This window comes from Mirounga leonina, unplaced genomic scaffold, assembly GCF_011800145.1.
Source record: "Mirounga leonina isolate KUSES-001 unplaced genomic scaffold, KU_Mleo_1.0 Mir_93, whole genome shotgun sequence".
NCBI classification, from domain to species: Eukaryota; Metazoa; Chordata; class Mammalia; order Carnivora; family Phocidae; genus Mirounga; species Mirounga leonina.
This window is the reverse complement of record NW_023270854.1, coordinates 40,057,988-40,084,864: the sequence shown is the minus strand read 5'-3', so window position 1 is coordinate 40,084,864 and position 26,877 is coordinate 40,057,988. Positions and strand designations below refer to the sequence as shown.

At 37.7% G+C, this 26,877-nt stretch overlaps 1 protein-coding gene across 1 annotated transcript in view; it reads left to right on the top strand.

The window, feature by feature from the left end:
• DSG4 (desmoglein 4) overlaps window positions 1-25,758 on the top strand; it is a 59,519-nt gene extending 33,761 nt beyond the window's left edge. The window contains exons 4-16 of the mRNA XM_034996281.1: window positions 1,114-1,269; window positions 1,584-1,728; window positions 3,646-3,812; window positions 4,081-4,215; window positions 5,252-5,437; window positions 10,702-10,973; window positions 12,263-12,402; window positions 14,502-14,729; window positions 16,809-17,114; window positions 20,237-20,376; window positions 20,529-20,592; window positions 21,901-22,109; window positions 24,991-25,758. Coding sequence (XP_034852172.1) covers window positions 1,114-1,269; window positions 1,584-1,728; window positions 3,646-3,812; window positions 4,081-4,215; window positions 5,252-5,437; window positions 10,702-10,973; window positions 12,263-12,402; window positions 14,502-14,729; window positions 16,809-17,114; window positions 20,237-20,376; window positions 20,529-20,592; window positions 21,901-22,109; window positions 24,991-25,758 — 2,916 coding nt within the window. The remainder of the gene's footprint in view (window positions 1-1,113; window positions 1,270-1,583; window positions 1,729-3,645; window positions 3,813-4,080; window positions 4,216-5,251; window positions 5,438-10,701; window positions 10,974-12,262; window positions 12,403-14,501; window positions 14,730-16,808; window positions 17,115-20,236; window positions 20,377-20,528; window positions 20,593-21,900; window positions 22,110-24,990) is intronic.
• The last annotated feature ends 1,119 nt before the right edge of the window (window positions 25,759-26,877 follow it).

Genomic DNA, 26,877 nt, shown 5'->3' with positions numbered 1-26,877 from the left:
GCATCTAGGCCTTGCCCCACTAGTGAAATCAGCAGAGCGATCAACCAGAATTCTCTCCTGAAAGCTTTACATTTAAACATTGTTTAAATGTATATATAAAGTTTTACATAAATATAGTAAGCATCAGCAGTGATGTGACAAATACAGTCTCAGCTCAAGAAGAGATTATATATTTTCTCTCGGAAGTTTTCAGAATTTGGGAAATTTTTGGAAAGCTTTAAATAATTATTGTTTCCTTTCGACTCACAGTTATAGCTTTATGTTCCTTCACTCTCACTGCACAGCATATTCTTTTCTTTTTATTGCATTTGGAGGATTTCCTGGATTTTCATCTATATAAATAAAATCTCTGGATTAGAGTGGAGCTAATCCAAGTTGTATTTCCAGTTGTCTTCATTTAGTTGTGGATATTTGGGTCACAAATCTTAGTATTTTACTGAATGTTCTCATCTTCAGTATACAGGTGAGATTTCAAAATTTAAACTATTTTTGTTTAAAATTATGAGCAATAGATATAAAACTATTAAGACAAAACCTATATGGCAGAATATTTGCTATAAAATCGATTTGGTAGATGAATGAAAGATATGGTAGGTTTCAATTCAAAAAATTATTGCCTGTATCTCTAAACACTGTGTTTCTCTTCTGGTTTTCTTAAGTTATCTAGAATTTTGATTACATCTGCAACTAAAATCTAGTCAAGGTACATATCAAAATGACTCAATCTTTTAACAAATACTAAAGATGGTGATTTCTTCTGTCAAACTCTTTATATGCAAAGAAAATCAGAGAATTGAACAATGTGTTGTTAATAATAACAAATCCAGCATCAAGCATGTATGTGCCTTATGCCAGGCATTGGGGTGGGGTGTATGCATGTTACCTCATACAATCCCCACAACAAAATTAGGATGTAGGTGGGATTATCTCATTATACACTGATACGTGGCAAATTTAAGTGAACTTTCCATGGTCACACAGGCCTAAATCATGGTGCCAGGTTTCAACCCAAAGCCCATCTGTCTACAAAGCTATTCCCTTCTCATTCTATTATCCTCTGCAGTTCATGATCTGCTTTCAATAAGATCACAGTCCTAGCCATTTTCTTTATAGATTCGATCAGACTGTGAAGCGAACCAGAAGATTACATACCGCATCTCTGGGGTAGGAATTGATCGACCACCTTACGGAGTGTTCACCATTAATCCTCGGACTGGGGAAATTAACATCACTTCCGTGGTGGACAGAGAGATAACTCCACTTTTCTTGGTAAGTCACAGCAGTGTGTTTTAATTTATGCATTTTATTTTTCTTCCCCTTTTAAAACACAGTAAAGCTGAAACCAGATAAAGGGATCAAAGAGATGAAAAGAGTATGAAAACATAAGTTTATAGTTCAAGAGTGTCTGGCGTGTTGCATTGGTATGCCATCAAATGTCTTGATAATGTTTAAATTAATAAACTGTAATATAGTCTGAATTCACTAAGTAAATTGTTTCTTTGCATATTTCCTGAAATATTTTTGAGCATGTTACTTAATTTCCTTTGATGGAAAAAGACAATTTTTTCCCCAACTCTCCACAGATCTATTGCCGGGCTCTGAATTCACGGGGTGAAGATTTAGAAAGACCTCTTGAGCTCAGGGTCAAGGTTATGGACATAAATGATAACCCTCCAGTTTTTACACAAAATGTGTACACAGCCAACATTGAAGAAAACAGTGATGCAAGTAAGTAGATGACAATCCTCTACATTATACCACATTGATTTCTCTTGGCCAAAAGCTGTAGGAAATTGACATCCAGGTAATTTAAAGATCAGAAAAAGTCAAACTTGTATTTTGAACAAACCCTACAAATTCTAACTTAAAACTTACCTAGAAAAAAAAATTGTATCTAAAATGTTAAATATCCCCTTATTTGTGGAGGATCCTTATACATGTGATTTAGCAGGAGCTCTAGCTCCTTCCTTAAAGATTGTTACTGGCTCATGATTAACTTAATCGAAATGAGTAAACTGAAGAAGAAACCACGGATGTGGAAAAGGGCTCTATGTTGGCCTATTCCTCAAACTCTGGACTGAAGCACACCAGAGAGTCATGAAGGGTGCATCTCTGACAGTACCCATTGGGTTGGTCCCAGAGGATAATCACTGGTTCTTCCCAGTCTACACAGCAAGCTACATTACATTCTCTCATTTTTTTTCACTTTTTCTATCCTGCTTAACACTTTTCTCCCTCTATCAGTTCTCCTGAACGTCTTTCCTTTCTGTTGCTATTTTCTTCTGTTCTCCCCTTTTTCCTTCTGCCTCTTTCTTTTCCCAATCCTCTAATATTCCTTTTCCTTTCATATCTATGTCTGCATGTATACCTCTAAATTAGATTTGGAGAAAAGAATAGAAAAAGAAATTTCAGAAGAAAGGCAGATAGAAAGCAAACTAGAGATACTGATGGAGGGTCAAAGAAAGAAGGATGGAGAAGTCTAGAGGAAAAGAGACAAAAGGCAAGAAATGCTGGAGGAGAGAAGGAAAAGGTAAAAAGGCAGGAGTCGAGAGGGGGTGTCTGCAGAACTCCTTCTTCAGAGACCCTAAAAACGGTGATGTTGAAAATAAGAAACACAAAATGTTTTATAACAAAGGATGGGAAGACATACAGAAGTAAAACAAAAGTTTTGTCCAAGAGAGGCCAAACAGAGAGAAGGTCTCCAAAGCCCATTATTGTTTCCTCACTAATATACTCCAGCACAACCTGATGAAGGGAAAGAAGGTGAAACCCACACGCAAACCCACACCCAAGTCCACGTCCACCTCTGCTTGGTTGCTGGTTAGCAGTCTTGTTAACACTCCCTCATGTGAGAAGAGTGAACCACAGGGCCAGGGCATGTTTTCATAAACTGTGAACTCCATGAAAACTGGCTTTTTCTATTGAAAGGGTCCCTGGTTCTCTGTGTTAGGGTTTTTCACTTTGAAACTGGGCTAGGAAGGAGAAAAACATCAGGGACAAGCCAGGTCTGGAAAATCTGCCCTGTGGGCTGATGTCCTAGAGGACTGCCTAAGATGCTTATTCTTTGTCCCTACGAATAAGTAAGAACTTTTTCTATTCCTGTGGACAAGTCTTCTTTTCAACAGTTATATGTTTTTGATGAATCAATAAAGTACTATCATCCACCAAGGCAACCAACAGTAATTCTCTACTTTCTGGATGAATGAAAATAAAGAATATAGGTGCTCAATAAATAATCTTAAAATTGAATTTAATTAAGCTATAATCTTTCTTACTTAAGCATTTTAAAGTAATGTCACATGACCACAGCAAAAACAAATTGATAAAATCCGTTTTTCAGCTTTTTGATAAAGGCTATGGAACTTTTCATACATTAATGATTACCCTAGTTTGCTCTTAATTTACCATTTAATCACTTAAAGAGTGCAAGTACTTTATAAACCGTAAAGGATTTTATAGAAGCAAACCACCATTATTTTTGCAATCAAGGGTGTAGCTGAAAGTTATGATACTATATTCTCATGGGAACTAAAACAAAAGAAAATTCAGGGGAAGGCCAACCACTCTTTCCTCCTATGCCTGATGATTTGCTGAACTGATTCTAACAGAACCCCAAACATTCTCCACCTCCATCTTCATTTCTAGACACACTGGTTGTAAAGTTAAGGGCCACAGATGCAGATGAAGACAATCATCTGAATTCTAAAATAGCCTATAAGATCATCTCTCAGGAGCCAGCAGGTGCACCAATGTTCATCCTGAACAGGTACACTGGAGAAGTTCGCACGATGTCCAGTTTCCTTGACAGAGAGGTAAAGCCTTCTATGAATGAATGATAAGAAATAAAGAATTCCATTTTCAAAAGACAAAGATAAAATGACCTATGTATGCCCTTCCTCCAATGTAAAGGAGGGAAGGAAAAATAATCCAACCATGACTTTTCAATGAAAATTTTAAGAAGAAAAAATTATATTAGAGTCTTACATACAATTATAAAAGGAAATTGGAAGAACAACATCAGAATGTGTTGGATTTCATTCAAAATGAGATCTAAGTCTTACAATTCTTTTTCATCTTAAGCAACACAGTATGTATAACCTCCTCGTGAGGGGCTCAGATAGAGACGGAGCTGCAGATGGACTGTCTTCTGAGTGTGACTGTAGAATCAAGGTTTTAGACGTCAACGATAATTTCCCCACCTTGGAGAAAACTTCTGTAAGTTGTTACTCTTATAATCCTTTTTTCCTAAGTGTCAATAATTGATTTGCTTTCTTGGCAGTTTGTGAGCCTGGTTGTGTTATATGTATGGATGGACTCAGCTTTGCTGCATAAACCTCGGAACTTCTTTTGTATGATAATAATAGACCTCATATAATCAATAATGTTGTACTAACTCTGTATGGTGACAGATGGTAACTAGACCTACTATGGTGATCATTTCACACTGTATATAAACATCGAATTACTACATTGTACATCAAACTAAAATGATAGTGTATTTCAGTTGTATTTCATTAAAAAATAATAATATGCCTTACTAGTCATGTTTACCTCTGAGTCACTATTCTGTGCAACTCACATCTATGAAAGCAGCAGACCATCTCCTCTGTACTCTCTACTTATAGAAATGCAGGATTTTATTAATATAAATCTGCGAATCATGTAACATTATTGATCTATCTTTATGGGTCTGATAATTTGCTGAATTAATTCTACAAGAGTCCCAGACATTCTCAACTTTCATCTTCATCTTTAGGCATAAAGAAGCATAAAAATGAAAATAGCAAGGCCAAATCTGGCTCAAAAAAAAAAATGTTGGTTAAAAAAAATGTTTTATTGGACCACAACTTGACTCATTCCTTTATATGTTGTCTGTGGTCCTTTGATCCTACAGCAGCAGAGAAAACTAGTTACAACATGAACTCTCTGGGTCACAAAGCCTAAAATATTACTATCTGACCCTTCATAGTAAAAGGAGGGAGTAACTCAAGGAAAATTAAAAATAAGCAAGAAAAATGAAACAAAGTGACAGTTTGACCTTGATTTCACATACAGCACCAAAACAATCAGTTTTATTATCTTATAATCATTTTATTCTTATATTTCTGATTGGAATGTATGGCATTTAATAATGGTGCAAAAATTATTGATGGAGTTTGTTGTTAGTATCTTAAATGACAGTTATGCATTAGTAAATATCTTTCCTCTTTTGAAACTTTATTGATTAGAAAATTGATCTATGTCATTTCAGTATTCAGCAAGTATTGAAGAGAATTGTCTAAGTTCAGAACTGATACGATTACAAGCAATTGATCTTGATGAAGAAGGCACCGATAATTGGTTGGCAAAATTTTTAATTCTCTCTGGAAATGATGGGAATTGGTTTGATATTCAAACAGACCCACAAACCAATGAGGGCATTTTGAAAGTCGTCAAGGTACAGTATGGGATCTACAATACTTCTAAAGTTTTAAAATACTCTTACAGACAGAATCTGCCTCCAGAAAACACTCTATAACCTCAAATACTACTTATGTGGACGAGTGCAGTAACTTAGCTCACTATGTCAGTCTGAGACTTGCAGCTCAGCAACACACTCTTTATTACCAAGAGCAATAAGAAGTAAGGAGGGTGTTTTGTTCTCACAGTGCCCAGTATCTAGTTGAGAAGACAAGGCATGCACTCCTGAATTAGATAGTGAGTTAAAAACAAAGAAGTAGCTGTATAGATGTTATAATGTTAAACATAATTAATGGCCAGATGGGTGAAATATAAAATAATTACTAAGAGGTGAGATCTTTCTGAGCTGGATTTGTCTGGAAAGATTTCGTGCAGAGAATACAGCTTAAGTAAGACCTTACAACTGAGATTGCTAATGTGAGAACTGAAATGAGCAAACTCACTCAGGTGAGGAAAGGTAAACCATGTTCAGGGTACTGTGAGGAATTCTTTGAGGCCGCAGCAGAGTGTTCATGAAAGGAAACAAAGATGCAAGAACAAAGATGTTGAGTTAGAGTCGGTCTACTGGTTTGACTTTTTCCTGTAAATTAATTTTTCTTAAACTACTTTACGATTTTTACCTTATGGACAGCAATCAAATCTAAAAATACAAATTAGAAACAACTAAAACTGTGAACCAGTAAGATTCAAATTAACTTTAATGTAATAAGGGAAATTAATTTTTTTCTCAAACGAAATTACTACTAACAACATAAGCGGAACTTACAGTTATGAAAATATATACTAATAGACAAATGCACACATTTAATTTGGTACACAGGGTGAACTGTAATTATTACATTCTGTTACTACTTTTCTTTATCCCAATTGCTATATATCAGGAAGCCATTTGGCCTTTATCTAATGCAAACATATCATTTCTATAGAGTCTTTCTCCGTTCTTTTTGCAGTTGTCTGGAGCAGTTAAAGTATTACTACTTTACCACAAAACACAATCAACAGCACTGAAATCATGCACTGCATTAATTTATGAGGTGGTCACCAAAATTATGGAAAATATCTATGTATACCTTCTAAGATTGTCATTCAAATGAACACACAAAATTTCAAAATTCCTGGACAGAACACAAGGACTCTAAGAACATACCAGAGCCTTCCTGTTTGAGAAATACTGCTTTAGGCCATAGGTCAGCAAATTATAGTCCAAAGGCCAAATATGCCTGCCACCTTTTTGCACATAACATTTTACTGAAACACAGCCACACTCATTCATTATTTTCTATGTCCATTTCTACCTTCCAATGGCTGAACTGAATGTTTAAGACAAAAACTGTATATGACCTCCAAAGCCTAAAATATTTACTATCTGCTCTTACCCAAACAATTTTACTAATCCCTACTTCTAGATGAAGAAAACTTGGGGATATTAAAAAAAAAAAATTGCAGTCACATTATGAGCTCAACTCCGGAAAGATTAAAGAAAATAATTACATACTGTAAAGCAAGTCCTGAAGTGCTAAGAACCTGATCTAAGGCAATAGCAATACAAATGGAAATGAGGGAATAAGAATAACAGCCACTGGCAAATTAACATAGGTAAGGAAGAGACAAGAAATCACCTACCATCCTATCAAACTCTGAATATTTAGTCAACTTTGTTTCCAGGGATCAGAATTTGTTCAACCTTGTATCTCAGTTAAAAACCAAGATCTAGACATGTCATATAATTCTTACCCATCTTCTTACCATCTTCATCATTGACTTAGATTGTTATCTCATAACATGTAACTGTTCTTTGCTTTGGTTTGCCTCCGAACCTACTAAAAAACATAGTAAGAACTTTGCATATAAACAACTCGATCTAAAATATCATTCCACTCTTAGCACCTGGCCCAGTGTCCAGAAGATAGTAGAAACTCACAAAAGTTTGAGGATGGTGTGGCTTTCACCCAAATGGGTGTCACCAGGCTTGATTGCATATTTCATATTTCCTAAAAAATTATAAAAATGAGAAAGAACACATGTTTATAATGCAGGCAATACACTATAACTTGCATGATGTGTCTTCTGTGAGAGCTAAAAAGTGTTTTGCTTTTTTTTTTTTAACAGACTTAGCTCATCACAAAGAAAAACTATGGGAAATTCAGTTTCATGAAAAATTGGTCAAGGTAGTGTTAGATGTTATGTAGACAGAGTGTCTCTCTTTCTTTCCTGGATGATAACTTCTCAAGTCTATTAAAGAAAGCAGGAAAAATATGCTTAAGAATATCAAAATAATATGGAAAGGCTAATTAAAATAAATATAAAACCTTAGTATGCATGTCAGGACACAGCCAGAGGAATTATGTATTTAGAGAACATATGTGTAATTTCCTGAATTTGGCATTTGGAATGAGGTCACTAATGCCCTCCTGCATCTTCTCCATTTTCACCCAAGCTGCCATTTAACCTTGTGGAAACTTGCCCCTCAATCATGGGTTTTGACTAAGCTTTCCATAAGTCTTTTCTTAGTCTAAGGATATAACCCTTTTCTTAGTCAAAGGATATTACAGATGATTCAATTCAACTCAGATGTATTGAGAACTGCGAGGTGCTAGAGATATGAAGGTGAATGAGACATGGTTCTTGTTCTCAAGGAACTTGTAGTGTAACAAGAGAAAACCTTTAAGAAGGTAAAAGATCTCTCTGTCATTAATAACTTCCTTCCGGTATTTATTGATAAATGTGTATGGAAATACTAACAAACAATATAAATGTGCGTGTGTGTACACACATTCATTTCAGCACTGAGAAGAAAAGCAAAATGTTATCCAATTGGAATTCTAACAAAGAAATGTTGGTTCTCTGTTTTTATAATAATTCTAATTAGCATTTACTAAGCAGCCACAAAATACCAGCTAGTCAGTCATATGCATTATAGAGGTTTTATGCATACTATCTAATCATCCCAACTCTGGGAAGAAAATACTCTGATTCCTTTTTTTATAGAAAGTGAAACAAAACCGAAGAGGAAAACTAACTTTTCTTAAGTTCACCCAGGTGGTCAATGACAAAGACGGGATCCAACCCGAGCTCTCTGTTTCCAAAGCCTTACTGAAATGCCACCTCCGTGCCTCACGGTGGAAGGTGGGGCCAGGAAAACAAGTCCGGCTCAAGAACTCGTGCCTTGAGACATTTCCCTCTGTTCACAGTCACCGACTGTGTGTGCCTGCTGCTGTCTTCCAGACCCATTTACAGCAGAAAATGTCAATTCCTGCAAAGCAGAACATACACACCCACACCCACATAACCACTTCCTCAGTCCCCGGCCACAGAAACACTGCCGTTTGGTGTACAGACTGCTAACCTCCTCCCTTTCTCCATCCTTAATTCTGAAATGAGCCAGCATCCCCCTGAGAAATAGCAGGGTCCTATTAGACCCAAAGCAAAAACAAACAAAATTGCACGGGAGACTCTAACAGCTAAGCTTCTATGTTAAAATGTAACATAGCAAAAAACTCCCCAGAGGCCAAATCTTTTTCTGAAGGGGTCATCTTTATCCTGAGCCCTTCCTGAGCCTCCTGTAGACTCTCTAACATTCGCTCCACCCATTCTGACACAGATCTGCGTATTCCTTGTGAGTATTCTTCAGTCAGCCTTACGGTGCAGAAACCGAGTTGTTCTAGCCACTCCATTCTAACTCCAAGCAGAGACTCATAGTTGTTTTTATTGCTCTTCGCACAATCCCAACTTCTGCGCACAAGCGCAAAACTCTTGATAAAAAGACCCACTTGCATAGGATATGAGAGAGTCTCTGCTATTGGAGGGAAGATTAGCCCCCAACCAATTTCCTGTCACTATATTCTGTGAATGTCTATAATTGACACGATGTTATATACATATTAATATATTTTTCACATCTATCCAAAAGGGAGAGAACTATTCTGACAAACAAAAAGCACACACGTGTGTCTCCAAGAGATTTCTCTACCAGAAGAGAGGATCTCAGATCTTTCATTTGTTTAAAAGACAGCATGGAATTCTAGAAAATAAAAGCTGAGTTATAGAAGAGGGGTTTCTTCTGATAGAAAATCTATTTTTGAGTATACCATTCATAGTCGGCTCTGTGCAAGGCATCCTGTAGACCAGGGAGGAGAAGAGATGTGCAAAAGAATCAAAACCCCAAACCTGAAGGGGCTGAGCTGAAATCTAAGAAAATCATGTGATCACAATTGAATTCCTGTGAATACTTCTTTGTTATTAGCTCTTGTGAAGAAATTAACTAAAATTTACTGAGAAAATATTTATGATGTCATAGAATTTCTTTGAGAAGCAGAGATTTACCTCAGGGTCTTGCTGATGGGGCTGCTATCTTGACTTCTGTTGTTGGTAAATGTGGTGCAAGTGATGCTTACATTAGCTTCCAGAACACTTCTAAACAGACTTTGTCCAGGACTCCCTTTTTCACAACTGCTTTCTCACTTGTTGTGCAAGAGGGAAATCTCTTCCAACTGAAAATCCATTTTTTAGTACACAATTCAGTCAGCTCTGTGCTGAATTGTTGGTGGTGACTTTTCATGTCACCACATCAATCATTCTGGATCAAAAGATTCCATTCACCTTTCAAAGAACCCATTTCAAAGGTGGCTTTTCTCTGGGAAAGGTATTTATTTATTTGAATGTGCCCTGTGAAGAAACCTTCTTGTCCACCACCAGATCCAGCACTATGAAATTATAGTTTAGGGCTGCATTTAATAATCATGAATTTTCTTTTAGAAGTTGTTTGCATCATTTTTTTTTAAATTACATGTTCATTTACATCATATATATTGGCTCCTTTATTCTGCTGATTTCAAGAGATTCTCAGATGTGGATTCTACAAAGAAAACCTGGGTCCTATTTATTCATTCACCAGGTGTAAACCCCTTTTATTTCATGCTAAGTTTATTTTTTATGTTTCTCATTTGGAAAGACATCGTTTTTGACTTCAGGGTTTTTATAAAGAAGTTTAAAACTCTAGGATTTGAGTCCAACTTAAGTCACAGGTCAAAATGACCTACATACCTGATTATGCCGAGAGATAAAGGGAATAATATGTCTGAAATATCTGATGCAGTAATTAGGAAAGTTTTATCCATTAAAAATCTGAATTACATAGCTCCTGGACTTCACTCTCGTGTTTGCTTTCTTATCATGGCTACTTATTCTATCAAAAGAGAGTCCTTTTGCTGTTTTGGAATTTTTTACTTTCCATCATTTCAGATGCTGGATTATGAACAAATGCCTAATATTCATCTTGGTATTGGAGTGAAAAACCAAGCTGAATTTCACCACTCAATTGCCTCTCGATTCCAAATGCACTCAACCCCTGTGAGAATTCAGGTTGTTAATGTGAGAGAAGGACCCACATTTCATCCAAACTCTATGACCTTCAGTATACGAGAAGGAATAAGAGGGACTTCCTTATTGAATTATGTGCTTGGCACCTATACGGCTACAGATGTGGACACGGGAAATCCTGCCACCAATGTCAGGTACCACAAATACTGTGTTCATGTCAAAGTGATAAAATGTGGTTTTGTCCAGTGTTAGCTCACACAGAATGTGCTAGATTATGTGGGTTGAAGTGCTTTTTGAGTTTTGCTTTGCTTCTCTTGTTCATTTCGTTGTTTTAGAACGCTTTTGTAGCACTGACATTTTTCCAAGATTTAATAGTATTTTAGGGGCAATATGGCCTCCAACTGGTTAGAAAGGTAATTGTGCCCAGGGAGAAACTATGAGGTCAAAGGGCTACCTAAGAGACTTTGTGAGTCTCTCTAATCTTCTGTGGCCAGTTGCTACCACCCTGGCCCCAGGCTGATTAAGCCATATTGTAAACTATGAGACATCATAAAAGATGAAGCACTGCTTGTTTCCTTAAAACCCATGTTACTTAATGACTTTGGGGCTAATCTCAACCCCCAGTTTAATTTAAAAGGAAGAAAAAAGAACAGGAGAAGCTGAAACACAGGCGTTTCAGAAATTTGATGAGTATAAAGAAAGTCAGAATTGGAGAAATAGAAAGGTAAGTATTTGAGGCACTAGGTACACAGATTATATACATGAATTACATTATATTACAAGATATCCTAGAAAATGACTCTAGTGAAATATTTAAGTATTCTTTCCTTATCTCTCTTCTTTTCTCTGAACAGTTTATTGACTTGTAAATTACTTTGATATTAACAGTTTTGATTACTTAATGACTAACAAATTGACAGACAACAAAAATTATGAAGTCTATCAATATGGGATAGAGGAAAGGGTGTGTCAGATAAGTGCTTTGGACCCTTGAAATTGTGCTTGGTACAGAGATCTTCTTCCACTAAGGTCAAGCACTTTGAATCCATTATTATATTATAGTATAGTATAGTATATTAATATAATACCACAATCCCTAACAAGCCAACAGTGAGGTACCCTAAAACAAATACGCCTTAAAATCTAGGAAAAACAAAGTACATCACATGTGAAAATGAATAAAGGATATTCCCTCAGTAGATATTGCTATAATAAATAAATCTGAAAGAGACTCATACATTTTACTAACAATTATAGTAAGAGCTAGAAGAGTGAGAATCATGAAATTTTAAAACTCTGTTGTGAACCTGTGTATTAATAAGTTCAACACTAAAATTTTATTGATATATATATATTTTATAAACCAAGGCAATTATCACCATAAACCATACAAACACCATATTTATGTTTAACACATTGTATGTGACTTAAAATTATTAACTTTCATATGAGCAAATGATGAACTTATTTGTTTAAAAAACAGGTATATCATAGGACATGATGCAGGCAGCTGGTTAAAAGTAGATTCAAGGACTGGTGAGATAAAATTTTCTAGGGAATTTGATAAGAAGTCAAAATATATTACCAATGGGATGTACACGGCAGAGATCCTCGCCATAGACGGTAAGAAAATTTCTTCTCAATATTTTAATAAAATTATTATTATTCCATTAAATATAAATGTAATTCTAATATTGATATTAGATTGACTCAAATAAAATATATCATTTAATGTGTCTGTCTACAAGACTTAATAGAGAGTTCTAAATACCTTAGACTAAGAACTGAACTCAGTACACTCATAACCATAATTTACATTTAAATCATAATTTATTTTATCTACTTCCAAAAAAGAACTGTATGTGACTTACAGCAGAAAGCATAAAAGTTTAAGTCTATAAGTAAAATTCAGTTTCTGCTTATGGCCTCATTTCTTGAAATGGTTAATCCAACTTTCAGAGTATGTTAGGAATGTTTACATAAGGTAAATGCTACAAGGTGTACACAAAGTTCATTTGGGGATGACCTATGGGAAAGGCAGTGTCCCAAAGAGTATAGTTTTTTTAAGGATTTTTTTGTTTATTTATGAGAGATTGTGCACACACATGCGAGCAGGGGTGGGGGTTGAGAGGGAGAACAGAGGGAGAAGGACAAGCAGACTCCACACTAAGCGTGGAGTCCGAGGTGGAGCTCCATCTCAGGACTCTGAGATCATGACCTGAGCAGAAAACAAGAGTCAGATACTTAACCAACTGAGCCACCCAGGTGCCCCAAGAGTATAGTTATTTTAGAATCACTAAAACTGAGCTACAGTGAGAAGCCTGTGTAAATGCACCTTAAGTGGACATGTTGTAAAGCACAAAGTAAAGCACAAGATTATTCCAAATATAAGAGCCAAATTAAAAGTCATAACTGCAGACACACTGAACTTCTAACTGAGCTGCTTCTCATGTGGGAAAATCTATTAAGCATTCTTCCTGGTGACTACAACAGGAATTTATTTATCAATAATCATTCTCTAAACAGTGCCTAGGAAACCAGCTACTACAGAACAAAACAAAAGAAGGTCAATAACCAGGAAAGAAGAGTGAAAACAGGTGTTCCAGACATATACCTAATATAAGATAGATACTACGGGTTTGTATTGTCTATCTGAGCTTTACAGTGGCCAAAGACAAAGATAAAGAGGCAGTATAAGATTTAAAAAGAAACCATGATAATACCCAAGTAACTGTGGTCCATAATTCTGGTCTTCATCCTGTGAGTGTCACTTTTAACACCTGGGTCAGTTATCAAAATATTGTAGTTTGATTTATTATCAGTATTCTGGAAAACCTATTCCTATAAAGGATTCTAACCATGTTGATCACGGCCTATGTTTGCACACTGGTCATATGTGAATGTCTTCAAAAACTAGAATAAAAATTAGTCATTGAGTGAATAGAGGGAGGAAAAAACTATCAAAATGTACAACAGAAAACTAAAACCAAGGGCTATTGTTATGTACCTAAGCAGAGTATCTGCACAGACACAAGCCAACCAGATGAAAAAGTGAACTAAAAGCCCAGATTCCTATTTCTTGGTCCTCTGCCCTTTCTAATAAACTATATTAACCCAAAATTTGTTCCAAGTAGGTTAGGAAAAAAATTTAATAGATTTATGTTTGTTTTCAGAAGTGTCATTTCAAAGAGAAATAGCATCTAAGGGATGGCATTAAAATAAACAGCAAAACAGAAAGAAAAAATATACAAACAATTATTGCATTTGAATTTTGGGTATTTTCCTGCAAACACAGAACTCAATAAGCATCCTGAATGGAAGGCTATAGGCTGGACTGGGAGTTTTGTTCACGGGGACAGGGTAGGAACAGAAAGTTGTGAGCCTTTTCTGAGGGACATTTACTTTTGTATCTTGGGATATGTAGGAGTTGGCTGAATGAAATTGAGATGAAAACATTTTGGGAAGAATGAATAGAATGCACAAGAGTCTTGGGTTAGGAAGTAACTTGTTCCAAGAACTAAAAAGAAGCTAGTGTGGCTGGAAGGTAGTGAGCAAAGGCAAGGGTGGCTTCGGGTCATTGAAATAAGCAGAAACCCATCAGGCACCACCTCAAAGAGTCATTCATGTTATTCCTCTAAGCTGCAGCATCATCATGGAATATAAGAAAGAATTTTCTCCCTCACACCATTTACCCCAACACCCATGATCCTCTGCTGTTTCAGATGGCTCTGGGAAAACGGCAACAGGGACCATATGTATCGAAGTTCCTGATGTCAATGATTACTGTCCAGTTGTTTTGGCTGAAAGTGATTACATATGCATTGCCTCTCCATCGATCCTTATTTCTGCAAGAGATGTTGGTGATCATTCTTATGGGTCTCCCTATACCTTCTGTGTGGTTGATCAGCCACCAGGGACAGCTGACTTGTGGGATATCAGATCAATAAATGGTAAGTGGAATGCAAACTTGCTCATCTTTAAGACCAAAGCAAAAACAGTGACTAAATAGTTAGGCAAGACGTGTAATAACACTTTCTATCTCTGATTCTATGATTCTTGGCTATATTCATAATAAGTAAGAAAATCTTTCATATTCACACTTAGGATATTTGGAAAATTTTTAAACTGAAATAAAAGTAAAAATGTTTTATCAATACTGCAATTACAAATAGTAGTATGTAAATATCAGTTTATCCACCATTTTGTCTACATGGGGTGCTACACCAATATTTGATCAGTTTGAAATAAACAGAACCCTTGACTAACTCAGCATATGTCACAATTGCCTATTTTGAATTATTTCAATCAAATCACTTAAAAGTTTCTGAAACTCAAGTATCACATAAATACATCTATGTATTTGGTACTCAGGTACATAAGATCAATGAAATTCTTTTTAGAAAGAGTGATAAGCTCAGACTTTTTGTAAAGGTAAAAATTTAAATCCAAAATGCTCAATATGGGAAGAATGGTTAGGCAAACAGTAGAACATATTATTGGGATGTAGTATGAACAACATTAAAATTAGAATTATGTGAAGCATTTAGATACAGAGAAACACATAAACCAAAGTATTTAAAGAGTAAAGATCTCCAAGTAGTTAAGTGTATTGTGCTAAGTGTTGCTATGTAAAAACGAATGCCTGAAGGTACTGAGAGTGAATTTCAGATGACATAACATTTTATATACTTAGGTTCTAGTTCCTTGAGATGTTAAATGTATCATAGAAAATGAAATGCTGTAAGAGAACCTCATTTGGGTTACAATAGCTCTCTAATTTCATATTCATTTGAGGCAAAACTAAAAGATGTTTAGGGGGTGATGGGATGGGGGTCAGACCTCAGAGCCCAGAGTGAGAGGAAATATTTCCCACCTCTCTGAAGCTGCTAAGCTTCTCCATTCAGAGAATGGAGAAACCCTAAAAGGATGCCAGAAAAAAATGCCACCCGTAAGGACTTAGTCAAAAGAGGAAATTAAGCAACTTGTTTTCATAATAAAACTTTTTGGCTCTTTTCCACAAAACCGCTTTAATATTTTAAAAAGCTAGGGACATTAAAGTAACCCCATTAAAATCAAGACAACTTTGAATTCACCCTTCCTATAAAGCCCAATATCCCATTCTTAAATAACAACTGCTAACCATGTTTTCCTCATTAAGATCCTAGATATTATGAGTAAAATCGTTTTAAAAAAAAGGTTCAATGTGGAGGTTCATAAAGGTATTCAAATTATATTATAGATTTGCCAATAAAAAATATAATCGCATTGGAGACAATATTCCTAGAGTCCTATTTCGATGTTGGTGTTAAAGAACAGAATAAACTTTCACCTAATGTGCTATAGCATTGCACGTTATTCAGCTCTTGCCTTGTGCACAGGTTACATTTTGGTAGACATAGCTGGCTTATCATATAGCTAAATGAAATTAAGAAACCATAATATTTATAATTATTGCATGTTATGGATCAATTAATTAACATTCGTGATTTAAGTGTAAATTTAATCATCTCTAAACCCTCCCTGGGCTAATAAATAAATTTCAACCTATGTTTTAAGCAATAATTTCCATGCAAATTGATAGGCAATGGTAGCAAAAAGATTTAGGAAAATAATAGTTACTGGAATCACTTAAATTTAAATGATAGAACAGCGTCTTTGAATAAGAGATCAACAACAGTCTTAAGGAGGGTATTTGCAAACCATAATCCTAAATAGAAGACTTTTAATATTTCCTTTCTGCTCGATAGTCTTCATTCATTGGACAAATATTTATCAAATATTTATATAATACGCCAAATATTGTTGCTCTGGAAAATAAGCAACAGGGTCCTAGCCTGCTTCAGAGAAATACCAATTCAGCAGGAAGAAGTATTCAACAATTCATTATAAATATTAAAAAAAAAAAAGTAGAGGGTGCTGTATGACTAAGGGAACATGATAAAAATCAGGCCCTAGGTGAGTCTTGGGTATTAAGAAGGGTTACCCCAAGGAATTTCAGTTTATTTTCTCTTTCCTCTCTTCCTTTTCAGCCACCTCTGCAATCCTGATGGCTGAGCAGCCTTTAAATCCCATAGTTTACCAAATCCCAATCATAGTGAAGGACAGCTATAACCGAGCATGCGAATTGCCACAGATTGTGGCATTAGAGGCCTGTGATTGTGACAACAACCACATGTGCTTGTACTTTAGTACCACGGGCATCAACATAGAGGACGGCAGCTCAGCTACCAGTGACGTATATGGGACTGTCACTGATGAACAAGCTGGGGGTTCAAATGTTGGTCTCGGACCGACAGGGATTGGCATGATCGCTATGGGACTCCTACTACTACTTTGTAAGTACTGGATCGAATCCCCCTTTTCAGCAATTTTTCAAAATAAGAATGTAACCAGGCTCACTGCGGTGGCTAGGTTCATTTGGCCATGTCCTTTTGGTATCTGTAGCAATTCTCAGGGGAATTTGGAAGAAAACAGTGGGACTAATAAGGGCATGTACTTGTTCAGTAATGATAACTAGAATTAGTGAGGGTCATAGAGATGAAAAACACAAGCAAATTTCTAAGTATAATACAGCAAAACATAGAGTAAATCCCATCATGAAAATTTCAGCAACGTGCTTTAAGAGAGGTAAGAAGCAATTCAAGTCCAAGTGGGAAAGGTTGGGAGTCTTTATGGAGAAAGTGGCTTTGACCCAGACCCTACACGCTGAAGACTTTCTTATAAGGAGGATGGCATTTGAGGGAAATCTGAAAGGAACAACACAAACATAAACAAGGAGAAGGATCAAAGGCATTGAACACTCAGGAAATGGACAGGCTAAAAGGCAGGCTGGGAGTCATCACGCAAGAATGTTCATGATAAGGGGCGCCTGGGTGGCTCAGTCGTTAAGCGTCTGCCTTCGGCTCGGGTCATGGTCCCAGGGTCCTGGGATCGAGCCCCGCATCGGGCTCTCTGCTCTGCGGGAAGCCTGCTTCTCCCTCTCCCACTCCCCCTGCTTGTGTTCCCTCTCTCTCTGTCTCTCTCTCTCTCTCTGTCAAATAAAAAAAATTAAAAAAAAAAAGAATGTTCATGATAAGCCAAACATTCTGGGCTTCAGTCCACAGGCAATGAGAAATCAGTGAGGATGTGTGAGATCAGGTGACCTGTTCATGCTGGCATAATAAGAAGCAGGCAGAAGAGCCTAGAAGAGAAAATGAGCCTCTGGACTCTTGATAGGAGTGTCTGCAAGTAGGACATAGAATGGTGAGGTCCCTAAGCAAACATCGCAAAAAGGGTCCTCCTCTGCCTATACCATTTTTTAAAACATGTAGATCCTCAGAGGAGTAATACATTTTAGGCTGCGCCTGCAATACTTTAGATTTTGTGGACATCAAAAACTGGATTCTAAAATTAAAGCGGACTAAATCCTTCAAACTATAATATGAATATGTTTCAATGGAAAAGTACACACTGAAACTTTACCATTTTGAGGAATGAAAAAATAACAGATGACTTTTGGGCAGACTTTCTTTCTTAAACTAATATGAACTTTCAAGATTATACCAAGATCATGAGTGATCATCGTAACGGTATTAGAGATATTTTCCCAGAACACGACAATAGCAAATGAGTCGAGGTGTCAGCTTGCCTTTAAGCCAGCAAGTCTCCGTCTCAGCTGCACATCAGAATCATTGGCAATCTTTAAAATTAATCCTTTTCAAGCAGGAGTAATCAAGATGAGACCCCAGGTGTGGCATGTGTAAGCCCTCTGCTGAGGCTAATGTGCAGTTCAGGGATAAAAACTCAGGATCAGCCGCATTCCCAGTGGACTAGCACTCAAAATTTCACACCTCTTCCTTAATTAGGCCAAGGAAACATAAGAGTTGTGAAGTCGGTTGTAGAAGTGGCATACCCTTTTGGAAAAAGTTATTTGTTCTCAACGGAAAAGCCCAGGCTGTGGTCTGGTGGGGGAGGAGCAGTGTGATGGAGAGAGGAGGGGTCACCGCCCAAAACATCTTCTCAAAGGGCCTTCATTTAAGACTTTTGATGTTTGCTCCGAGTGAGATTAACTATTTCAACGAAATCAATAAAAGCCCTGATTTAGCAGCTTTGATATTTTCATCCGTACCTCTAATTAACTCAGTGGAATGCATGTTATACTAGGGAATTAGGAAAGTATAAAAAAAAAAACTAGAGTGGACCCAAAGAACTAAACTGAGTGTATACTAGAATCTTAGAAAAGTTAAGAAATGTCGATATTTAGGGGCGCCTGGGTGACTCAGTCATTAAGCATCTGCCTTCGGCTCAGGTCATGATCTCGGAGTCCCGGGATCGAGTCCAGGATCGAGCCCCACATCGGGCTCCCTGCTCAGCAGGGACCCTGTTTCTCCCTCTCCCACTCCCCCTGCTTGTGTTCCCTATCTTGCTGTCTCTCTCTCTGTCAAATAAATAAAATATTTAAAAAAAAAAGAAATGTTGATATTTATGGATTAAAGTGTAGAATTGAGGTAAATTTTTCATCACAGTTTGTAGACAAAAGTCTTAAAATAGGGGCGCCTGGGTGGCTCAGCCGTTAAGCGTCTGCCTTCGGCTCAGGTCATGATCCTAGGGTCCAGCCTGCTTCTCCCTCTCCCACTCCCCCTGCTTGTGTTCCCTCGCTCGCTGTGTCTCTCTCTGTCAAATAAATAAATAAAATCTTAAAAAAAAAAAATCTTAAAATAATAAATGTAAATAGCTCAATTAAGTTTAGTGGGTGATATTTGATTGATTCAAAGTATAAGGGTTGAAGAGGAGACCTATTTCTAGGTCCTATACTGAAATTTGTATTCAATCCTTCTGATAGCATATATTGATTATGTATTTAACTTATACGTATGTACATGATGTTTGGCTACATAGGTTTGTATATATTGGTTTTTATATGGATATGCAAATATATATATACATATCCACAGAGACAGTCTATGTGTATGTTTATACATACCCAGGTACCTGTGCATCTACACATGCTTATGGAGATAAGTACATATTTATTCATATGTATATATAGCTAGCAAATACATATACATACACAGACAATTATACGTGTGTACAGGAGGGACTAGGAATCAGAAAATTGGATTTGAATCCTGGATCTGCCAGCAACCAGCTGGGAGTGCTAGAGCAGAGGGAAGAAAGACCCTTACTTTCCTAATCTATCAGTAAGAACCCTGGTTACATGATCCCAAATTCCCTTCAGTCTAGCTTCAAAAGTCTATGTGATTTGGTGGTTTGGTGTTTATAAACATGGATAGGTATATTCAATCCTTTAGGGAAATCCTTTAGGGGAATCCTTTAGCATTCAATCCTGATGCTTTCTTACACTTGCATTTAACCCTTTGGTTCTCAATATAATGCCACGTTTTTCAAAAAAGGAGACATTCAGTGACTTCCCAAATTGGGCAATATGTGCGAACTCTCTTTCCACTTTCTTGGGTAGTGTCACCACTCTTGCTGCTCATGTGTTGTTGCAAAAGAAGACAGCCCGAAGGCCTGGGGACGAGGTTTGCTCCTGTGCCAGAAGGGGGAGATGGAGTGATGCAGTCTTGGAGGATAGAAGGCGCCCATCCCGAGGACAGGGTGAGTGCACTGACGTGTTCCAGGGAAGTGTGGGGTTTCAATGGAATTGAGCATGTCTTGACAACTATACAAGACACAAAAATAAAAATATGTCAGTGTTTATATGTTTAACATAAAGCATGCATTTTAAAAATATTTTTCTTTCTTTTCAGGATGTGTTGAATATATGTGTACCCATGACAGCCTCCAATACTCAGGATCGTATAGATTCTTCCGGTCAGTGGACAACAAATTCTGTTGTTCTTTTTTTTTTAATTTACAAAATTATTCCACCAGATAAATTTCATGTATAAGTAATTTTAAAGAAAACAGTATGTCTGCCAATCTCTTTGGATGACAGCATAAAGGCAGGGAAAGTTACGTGTTTGAGGTTAGCACTCTCTTTTTCTTAAACTACAGGCAGCGGATTATGGTGTAGCAATTTAAAAGGCAAACTCTAGAACTAGAATGTTTGAGTTTGATACCCAGCTATGTCTTTGCGCAGCACTTAACCTCTCTGGGCCTCAATTTCCTTATCTTTGAAATTGAGTTTGTGATAATATCTACTTCAAAGTGTCACTGTAAAGAATGACACATACACAGACATATACACATACGTATGATATATATTGTATGTATTAGATATTATATAAGTTAGATATTACATATGTATATGTGTGGTTTGTGAATATATATCACAAAATATACACATATACGTATACATACAAAATTTATATATATATATATATATATATATCACAAAATACACATTAGAACAGTGCCTTGCACAGAGTGGTATTATAGCCATTATCTGTAATGCAAGCTGTTCAAAAAAAAAATAAGAGAACAGAAAAAGCAGCAAATATGCTCTTCTAATATACACTGAAGCACTTTTCTTAACTCCACACGTGCATTTGCCTCACCAGTTATATTCTCCTAATTTACCAGCTCCATGTACACCTAGCAATACTGTAAAATACCCAGCTAGTGGGCAACGACTGAACAAAGAGGAGAGGTTGCCCGATTCGAGAGCAGACAGGAGATTTCTCAGTGGTGGTTCCTTAGTATCCCAAACCAGACTCTGGAGGGCTGAACACGCCTCTGGAAGCCAGCTGTTCCTCCAGCACTGGGGTGAACGAGGACTGTTTCCGTTTCTGCCGGCCTTGCTGTGGAGGGCTCCTGGGTGGGGTGCAAGCCCTCTCTGACAGCCGGGGCAGCTTGCCAGATGCAGTGATGGAGAGCCCCGGGCGGAAGCGGAGGTCCTGCTCCTTCTTGGCGAGCTCTCCACCTGTGAGTCTAGGGGAGAAGCTTGTGCAAATGTGAGGCCGAAGTCTGAAAGCTGACTCCCTCTGTACCATTTACTTTTATTTCATCAGCCAGCCCGAGACTGGGTAGAATTCGAATGGCCCCTTGCCTTGCTTTCCAGGACCTATTCGTGCGGGTAGATGTGGTATGTAACACGGCACACAGTGGCCAGCAGTGTTTCCCATGGATGAACAGGGCAGACCATTCAAGCACTGTCACCTGAACACTCTCTCCTTTCAGAAATCTACACTAACACCTACGCGGGCGGAGGAACGGTGGAAGGGGGTGTGTCAGGAGTGGAACTCAACACAGGTCTGGGGACAGTCGCTGGCCTGGCCGCGGGAGACCCAGCAGGAGCCCGACGGAGAACGAGTTCCACAATAGGGACCCAGTGGGAATATGCAGACACAGGTCTGAACATGGCTTTCCTGGACAGCTATTTCTCTGAGGTAATCCCCCTGCACACGGTTACTCAAAATAGTCTGGAGACTGAATGATAACAACAATGGCAGTAGGTTCTTCTGAAATACGTTCAGTTATTCTCAACTCTATCCCAGTCCTGAAAAAAAGAAAGTATTTCATTTCTCCTTAAGATACAGAAAGCCAATTCGCCAAACGCATTTCATATTCAATTGACCTACATCCATTTTTTGTTTGTTTGTTTTCTGTTTCCTTCCGGTTTTCCTGCTTTGTTTCCCATATCAGCAGCAAAACAGGAGGATCCTGATCAAGAAAAAAAAAATGTGTATCCGTGTCCCTGTCTTTATGGTGTCCTTCCCGCTCTGCAGGTATCTCCAATAGAAAGGAGAGAAAAATAGATTAAAGGCTAGGACGGGGAAAGGAAGAGAATGGTAACTCAGGAACAGAGCATCACCATGACTTGATGACAGATCAGGGCCTAGAACCCCTGTCTCCTATTCTGTATCCAGTACCCTAACCCAAGGATACCTGTCCCTCACTAAGAGAAGGGATCATGGGTCTATGAGCATTCTAAAGAAGAAAGCTCCATAGGCATTAGATTGGCCTAACAGAGTAGCACAAAGGATAAATAAATCCCCTTGTGAATCCTTACTAAGTATGCTTATTTCATTTAATTAGCAATCCATTTCATATCACATTTCAACTGGTTTGTTTTACCCCCTATATGGTAATACATGAATTTCACCACTGATCTTAACAACAACAACAAAAAAATGCTAAGGGTGTTGTGGTAATTCTAAGCTCTTTCCTAAAATTGGTGGTTACAAATACTATCACAGACTATGCATGAATAGCATCGACTATTTAAATGAGTGATCAAGGGGCGCCCGGGTGGCTCAGTCGTTAAGTGTCTGCCTTCAGCTCAGGTCATGATCCCAGGGTCCTGGGATCAAGCCCCGCATCAGGCTCCCTGCTCAGCAGGAAGCCTGCTTCCCCCTCTCCCACTCCCCCTGCTTGTGTTCCCTCTCTCGCTGTCTCTCTCTCTGTCAAATAAATAAATAAATAAGTGATCAATATCACTAAGTATACTCAATAAATGGGCACAAATTATATACGTATCATAGAAATGTCATAGAAATTATATTTAACGAATCATTCATAAAAATCACACTCATTTTAAAAGAGCTTTACCATTAATGTCAAAATTGCACTGGGCATTCTGATACGTCAAATAAAATCAAAATGTGTTCTCCTTCTCTGTGTGCACTGAGGTCATCCTTCCCCAAATATTTCAGCTCTACACTTAAAAATTGGCACTACATTTCAGAGGTGGTGAGGCACAGACTCTCCCTCTACTAGGTGGAACCTGCAGGACGGTGAAGTGCTTCCTTCCTGCCACGTTTTACACCACCACCCTCCACCCCTACAGCCAACATGTGCCCCATGCAGGAGGGGATTATCCTCTTACAGAGGTGTCACTTCAAAATATTAAACGGCAGAGCGCCCGGGTGGCTCGGTCAGTTAAGCGTCTGCCTTCAGCTCAGGTCATGATCCCAGGGTCCTTGGATCGAGTCCCACGTCAGGCTCCCTGCTCAGCGGGGAGTCTGCTTGTCCCTCTCCCCCTGCCATTCCCCCACAACTTGCACTCTCTCTCTCTCAAATAAATAAAAAATAATAATTAAAAAAATATTAAACAGCAAAGTTTTAAGGTAATACCAAACTCATGAAGAACTGATTTCAAGACTTAAAACCATTTATTTCCAATGGTAGAATTTAGAGTCTAGTACGTAGTACAGACCGGAGGGTAGGGAGCACGATATAGTGTAAAAAGGATAGTTGGACTTGAGGTAGCATTCTACAATTATTTGAGTCTTGGGCACACCATTCACGCTCTCTGGGCCTTCGGTTACCTTATTTATAAAATAGAGAGGCAGTAAGATTATGTCAGGTCCTGCGGGATTTCATGGAACCCAACAGGGCCACAGCAGCTGAGCGAAAGCGAGGAGAGAACTAGCAGCCACCCCACCCTCTTCAAACAGAGAAGTTCCCTTTCATCTGTTCTACATAGAGGGCTTCTACCTAGGATTTCATTTAAAGGGGCTGTCATTAAAAATAATTTGAAAGTCACAGTAGGTAACCTCTTATTGTCTTTTCCTGTTAACCTAACTCCAAAGACATCTTGGGTCTCTTTGCTTAGGTCACATAAAACCACTGAACATTTGGACATAAGCCTCTGAAACTTAAAGATATTGACATCTTTATACATGCTTTTATTCCAAGTTGATCAACTACCTCTCCTTAAGTAAATAACATGTTGAACATAACTAAATATATTTTGTTATTTCTAGATCACCTCAGAAACAAAAGACTATAAATCCAAAACACTAAAACCTTGCCTTTGACAAATCTGGATTGTCAAAATCTGAATAAAATGTAGAAATTATTATTTGTTGGGCGCCTGGGTGGCTCAGTTGGTTAGGCGACTGCCTTCAGCTCAGGTCATGATCCCGGGGTCCTGGGATCGAGTCCCGCATCGGGCTCCCTGCTCTGCGGGGAGCCTGCTTCTCCCTCTCCCACTCCCCCTGCTTGTGTTCCCTCTCTCGCTGTGTCTCTCTCTGTCAAATAAATAAATAAAATCTTTAAAAAAAAAAAAAGAAATTATTATTTGTTAGCTTTCAAATAAGAACAATTCACATTTATTCAAATTCTATGCACCATTAATACAGACTGATCTCCTTTAAAAATTCCATTTAGAATTTCAGCAAAAACTCATCAGTGTTTTTGGTTTTTTTTTTTTTCAGTTCATTCCACTAAAATCTCAAATCAGACACCTTTAAAGCACTGTTGTTATTCTTTGGTTACTTTAAGGAAAAAGAAACTTCTAATTTCCTGTTTTTCTTCTAATTTTAGAAAGCGTATGCTTATGCAGATGAAGACGAAGGTCAGCCGGCAAACGACTGCTTGCTCATTTACGACCACGAGGGAGTGGGGTCTCCCGTTGGCTCCATTGGTTGCTGCAGTTGGATTGTGGATGATTTAGATGAAAGCTGCATGGACACTTTCGATCCAAAATTCAGGACTCTGGCTGAAATCTGCTTAGATACAGAAATTGAGCCATTTCCTTCACAGCAGGCCTGCATACCTATCAGTACCGACCTGCCTTTGCTGGGGCCTAATTATTTTGTTAATGACTCCTCAGGAATGACTCTCTCAGAGGCTGAATTCCAGGAAGAAATGGCAATACCTGAACCCATGATCCATGGGGATATTGTAGTGACCGAGACTTACACAACGGCTGACCAATGTATGCAACCCACTACAATTGTTTTCGATCCTCAGCTCGTACCTAATGTTGTAGTGACCGAAACGGTAATGGCACCTGTCTATGATGTTCAAGGGAATATCTGTGTACCTGCTGAGTTGGCTAACACACACAATGTAATCTACACTGAGAGAGTGCTGTCTAGTCCTAGTAGGCCTGACATGAGCAGTGGTAGCATGACTGATGGCTGTGTGGGACCTGTAATGAGCGGCGGTGTTTTGGTAGGGCCCGAAATTCAAGTGACACAAATGGTGAGTCCCAACATTCACAGAAGCCAAACCACTGGTTCCACATCCCCAATGACATCTCAACACCGAGTAACACGGTATAGTAACATACATTACTCCCAACAGTAAGTGTTTTGGGGTCAGTATTCTACAGGGAGACCTTGCACCTTGTAATCACCAACATATCCATCAAAGATGTATAATGTACTATATTTAACATTTTAACAGCCAACAAATATTCAAATATCCTAAGGTCAATGGCACTCTTTGAATATATCTTTTGGGGGGTGGTATGTCTAAGCACTTTAGATATAAGCCTTTTATAATTCTTTCTGGTTTTAAAAAATGTGCCAAAAACTTAAAGAAAATGTGTTCTGTCCTTTGATACTGTCTAATAAATTGCACATAACTCATAAGGCGAATCTTAGAGGTCTTCAGGCCTATAGGACTGGTCGTGTAAGCCAAGACGCCCTTGTTCTTGGAGGCTGCAAAAGAAGTCTTGCCTGCATTTACCAGTCGTATTTATCTTTTGAGAAATATTTGTTAAAATTTTTTAATTGAAAAAGTGAACAAAGTGTACATTTCTGAAAGGAGATTGAAAAGGAAAATAGAGCATCTCATTAGCGATCTGAAATCATTTGTCCCTTCAAACAGTTTCTCAAGATATGCAATATTTCGGGCATGATTAATATAATACAGGGAAAGAGTTTGCCAGCTGAGTGCATCACTGAAAAATGGTTCACTGAAAAGAATTACATATGTATAGATATGCATATATACATAAATCAATATGGATGAATTTTTATCGCACTTTATTGATTTATATCAGTAACTTTAAATGAATTTAGGATAGTAAAAAGAATTATGACAACAGTAGGGTACAAATAGTTCTTAGGGAAAACATTAGAGTATTTCCTTCTTACAGAGAATGTTTTTTCTATTCTTGCTAATTGTGTCAGAAAACCATATGAATATGGTTTATTCCATTTTGTTGACCCAAATCATAGAGCTTTGATTTGGTGATCAGATACTCTCCAAAGCACCTGGTAGTTATGCATGTATTCAACAATATTTACTTAGAAGCTACTATGTATTGAGTGCCGGTCTTATCTCTATGAATAAATAGATGAAGAAGACAAACATGATTTCTGTCTTCCTAGAAGTTCTAATTCATTTCTCGACTTAAAACTCTGGGGATACAGCTTTGAGTTCCTACCAAGAATAATTAACAAAATATTTAAGTCCATT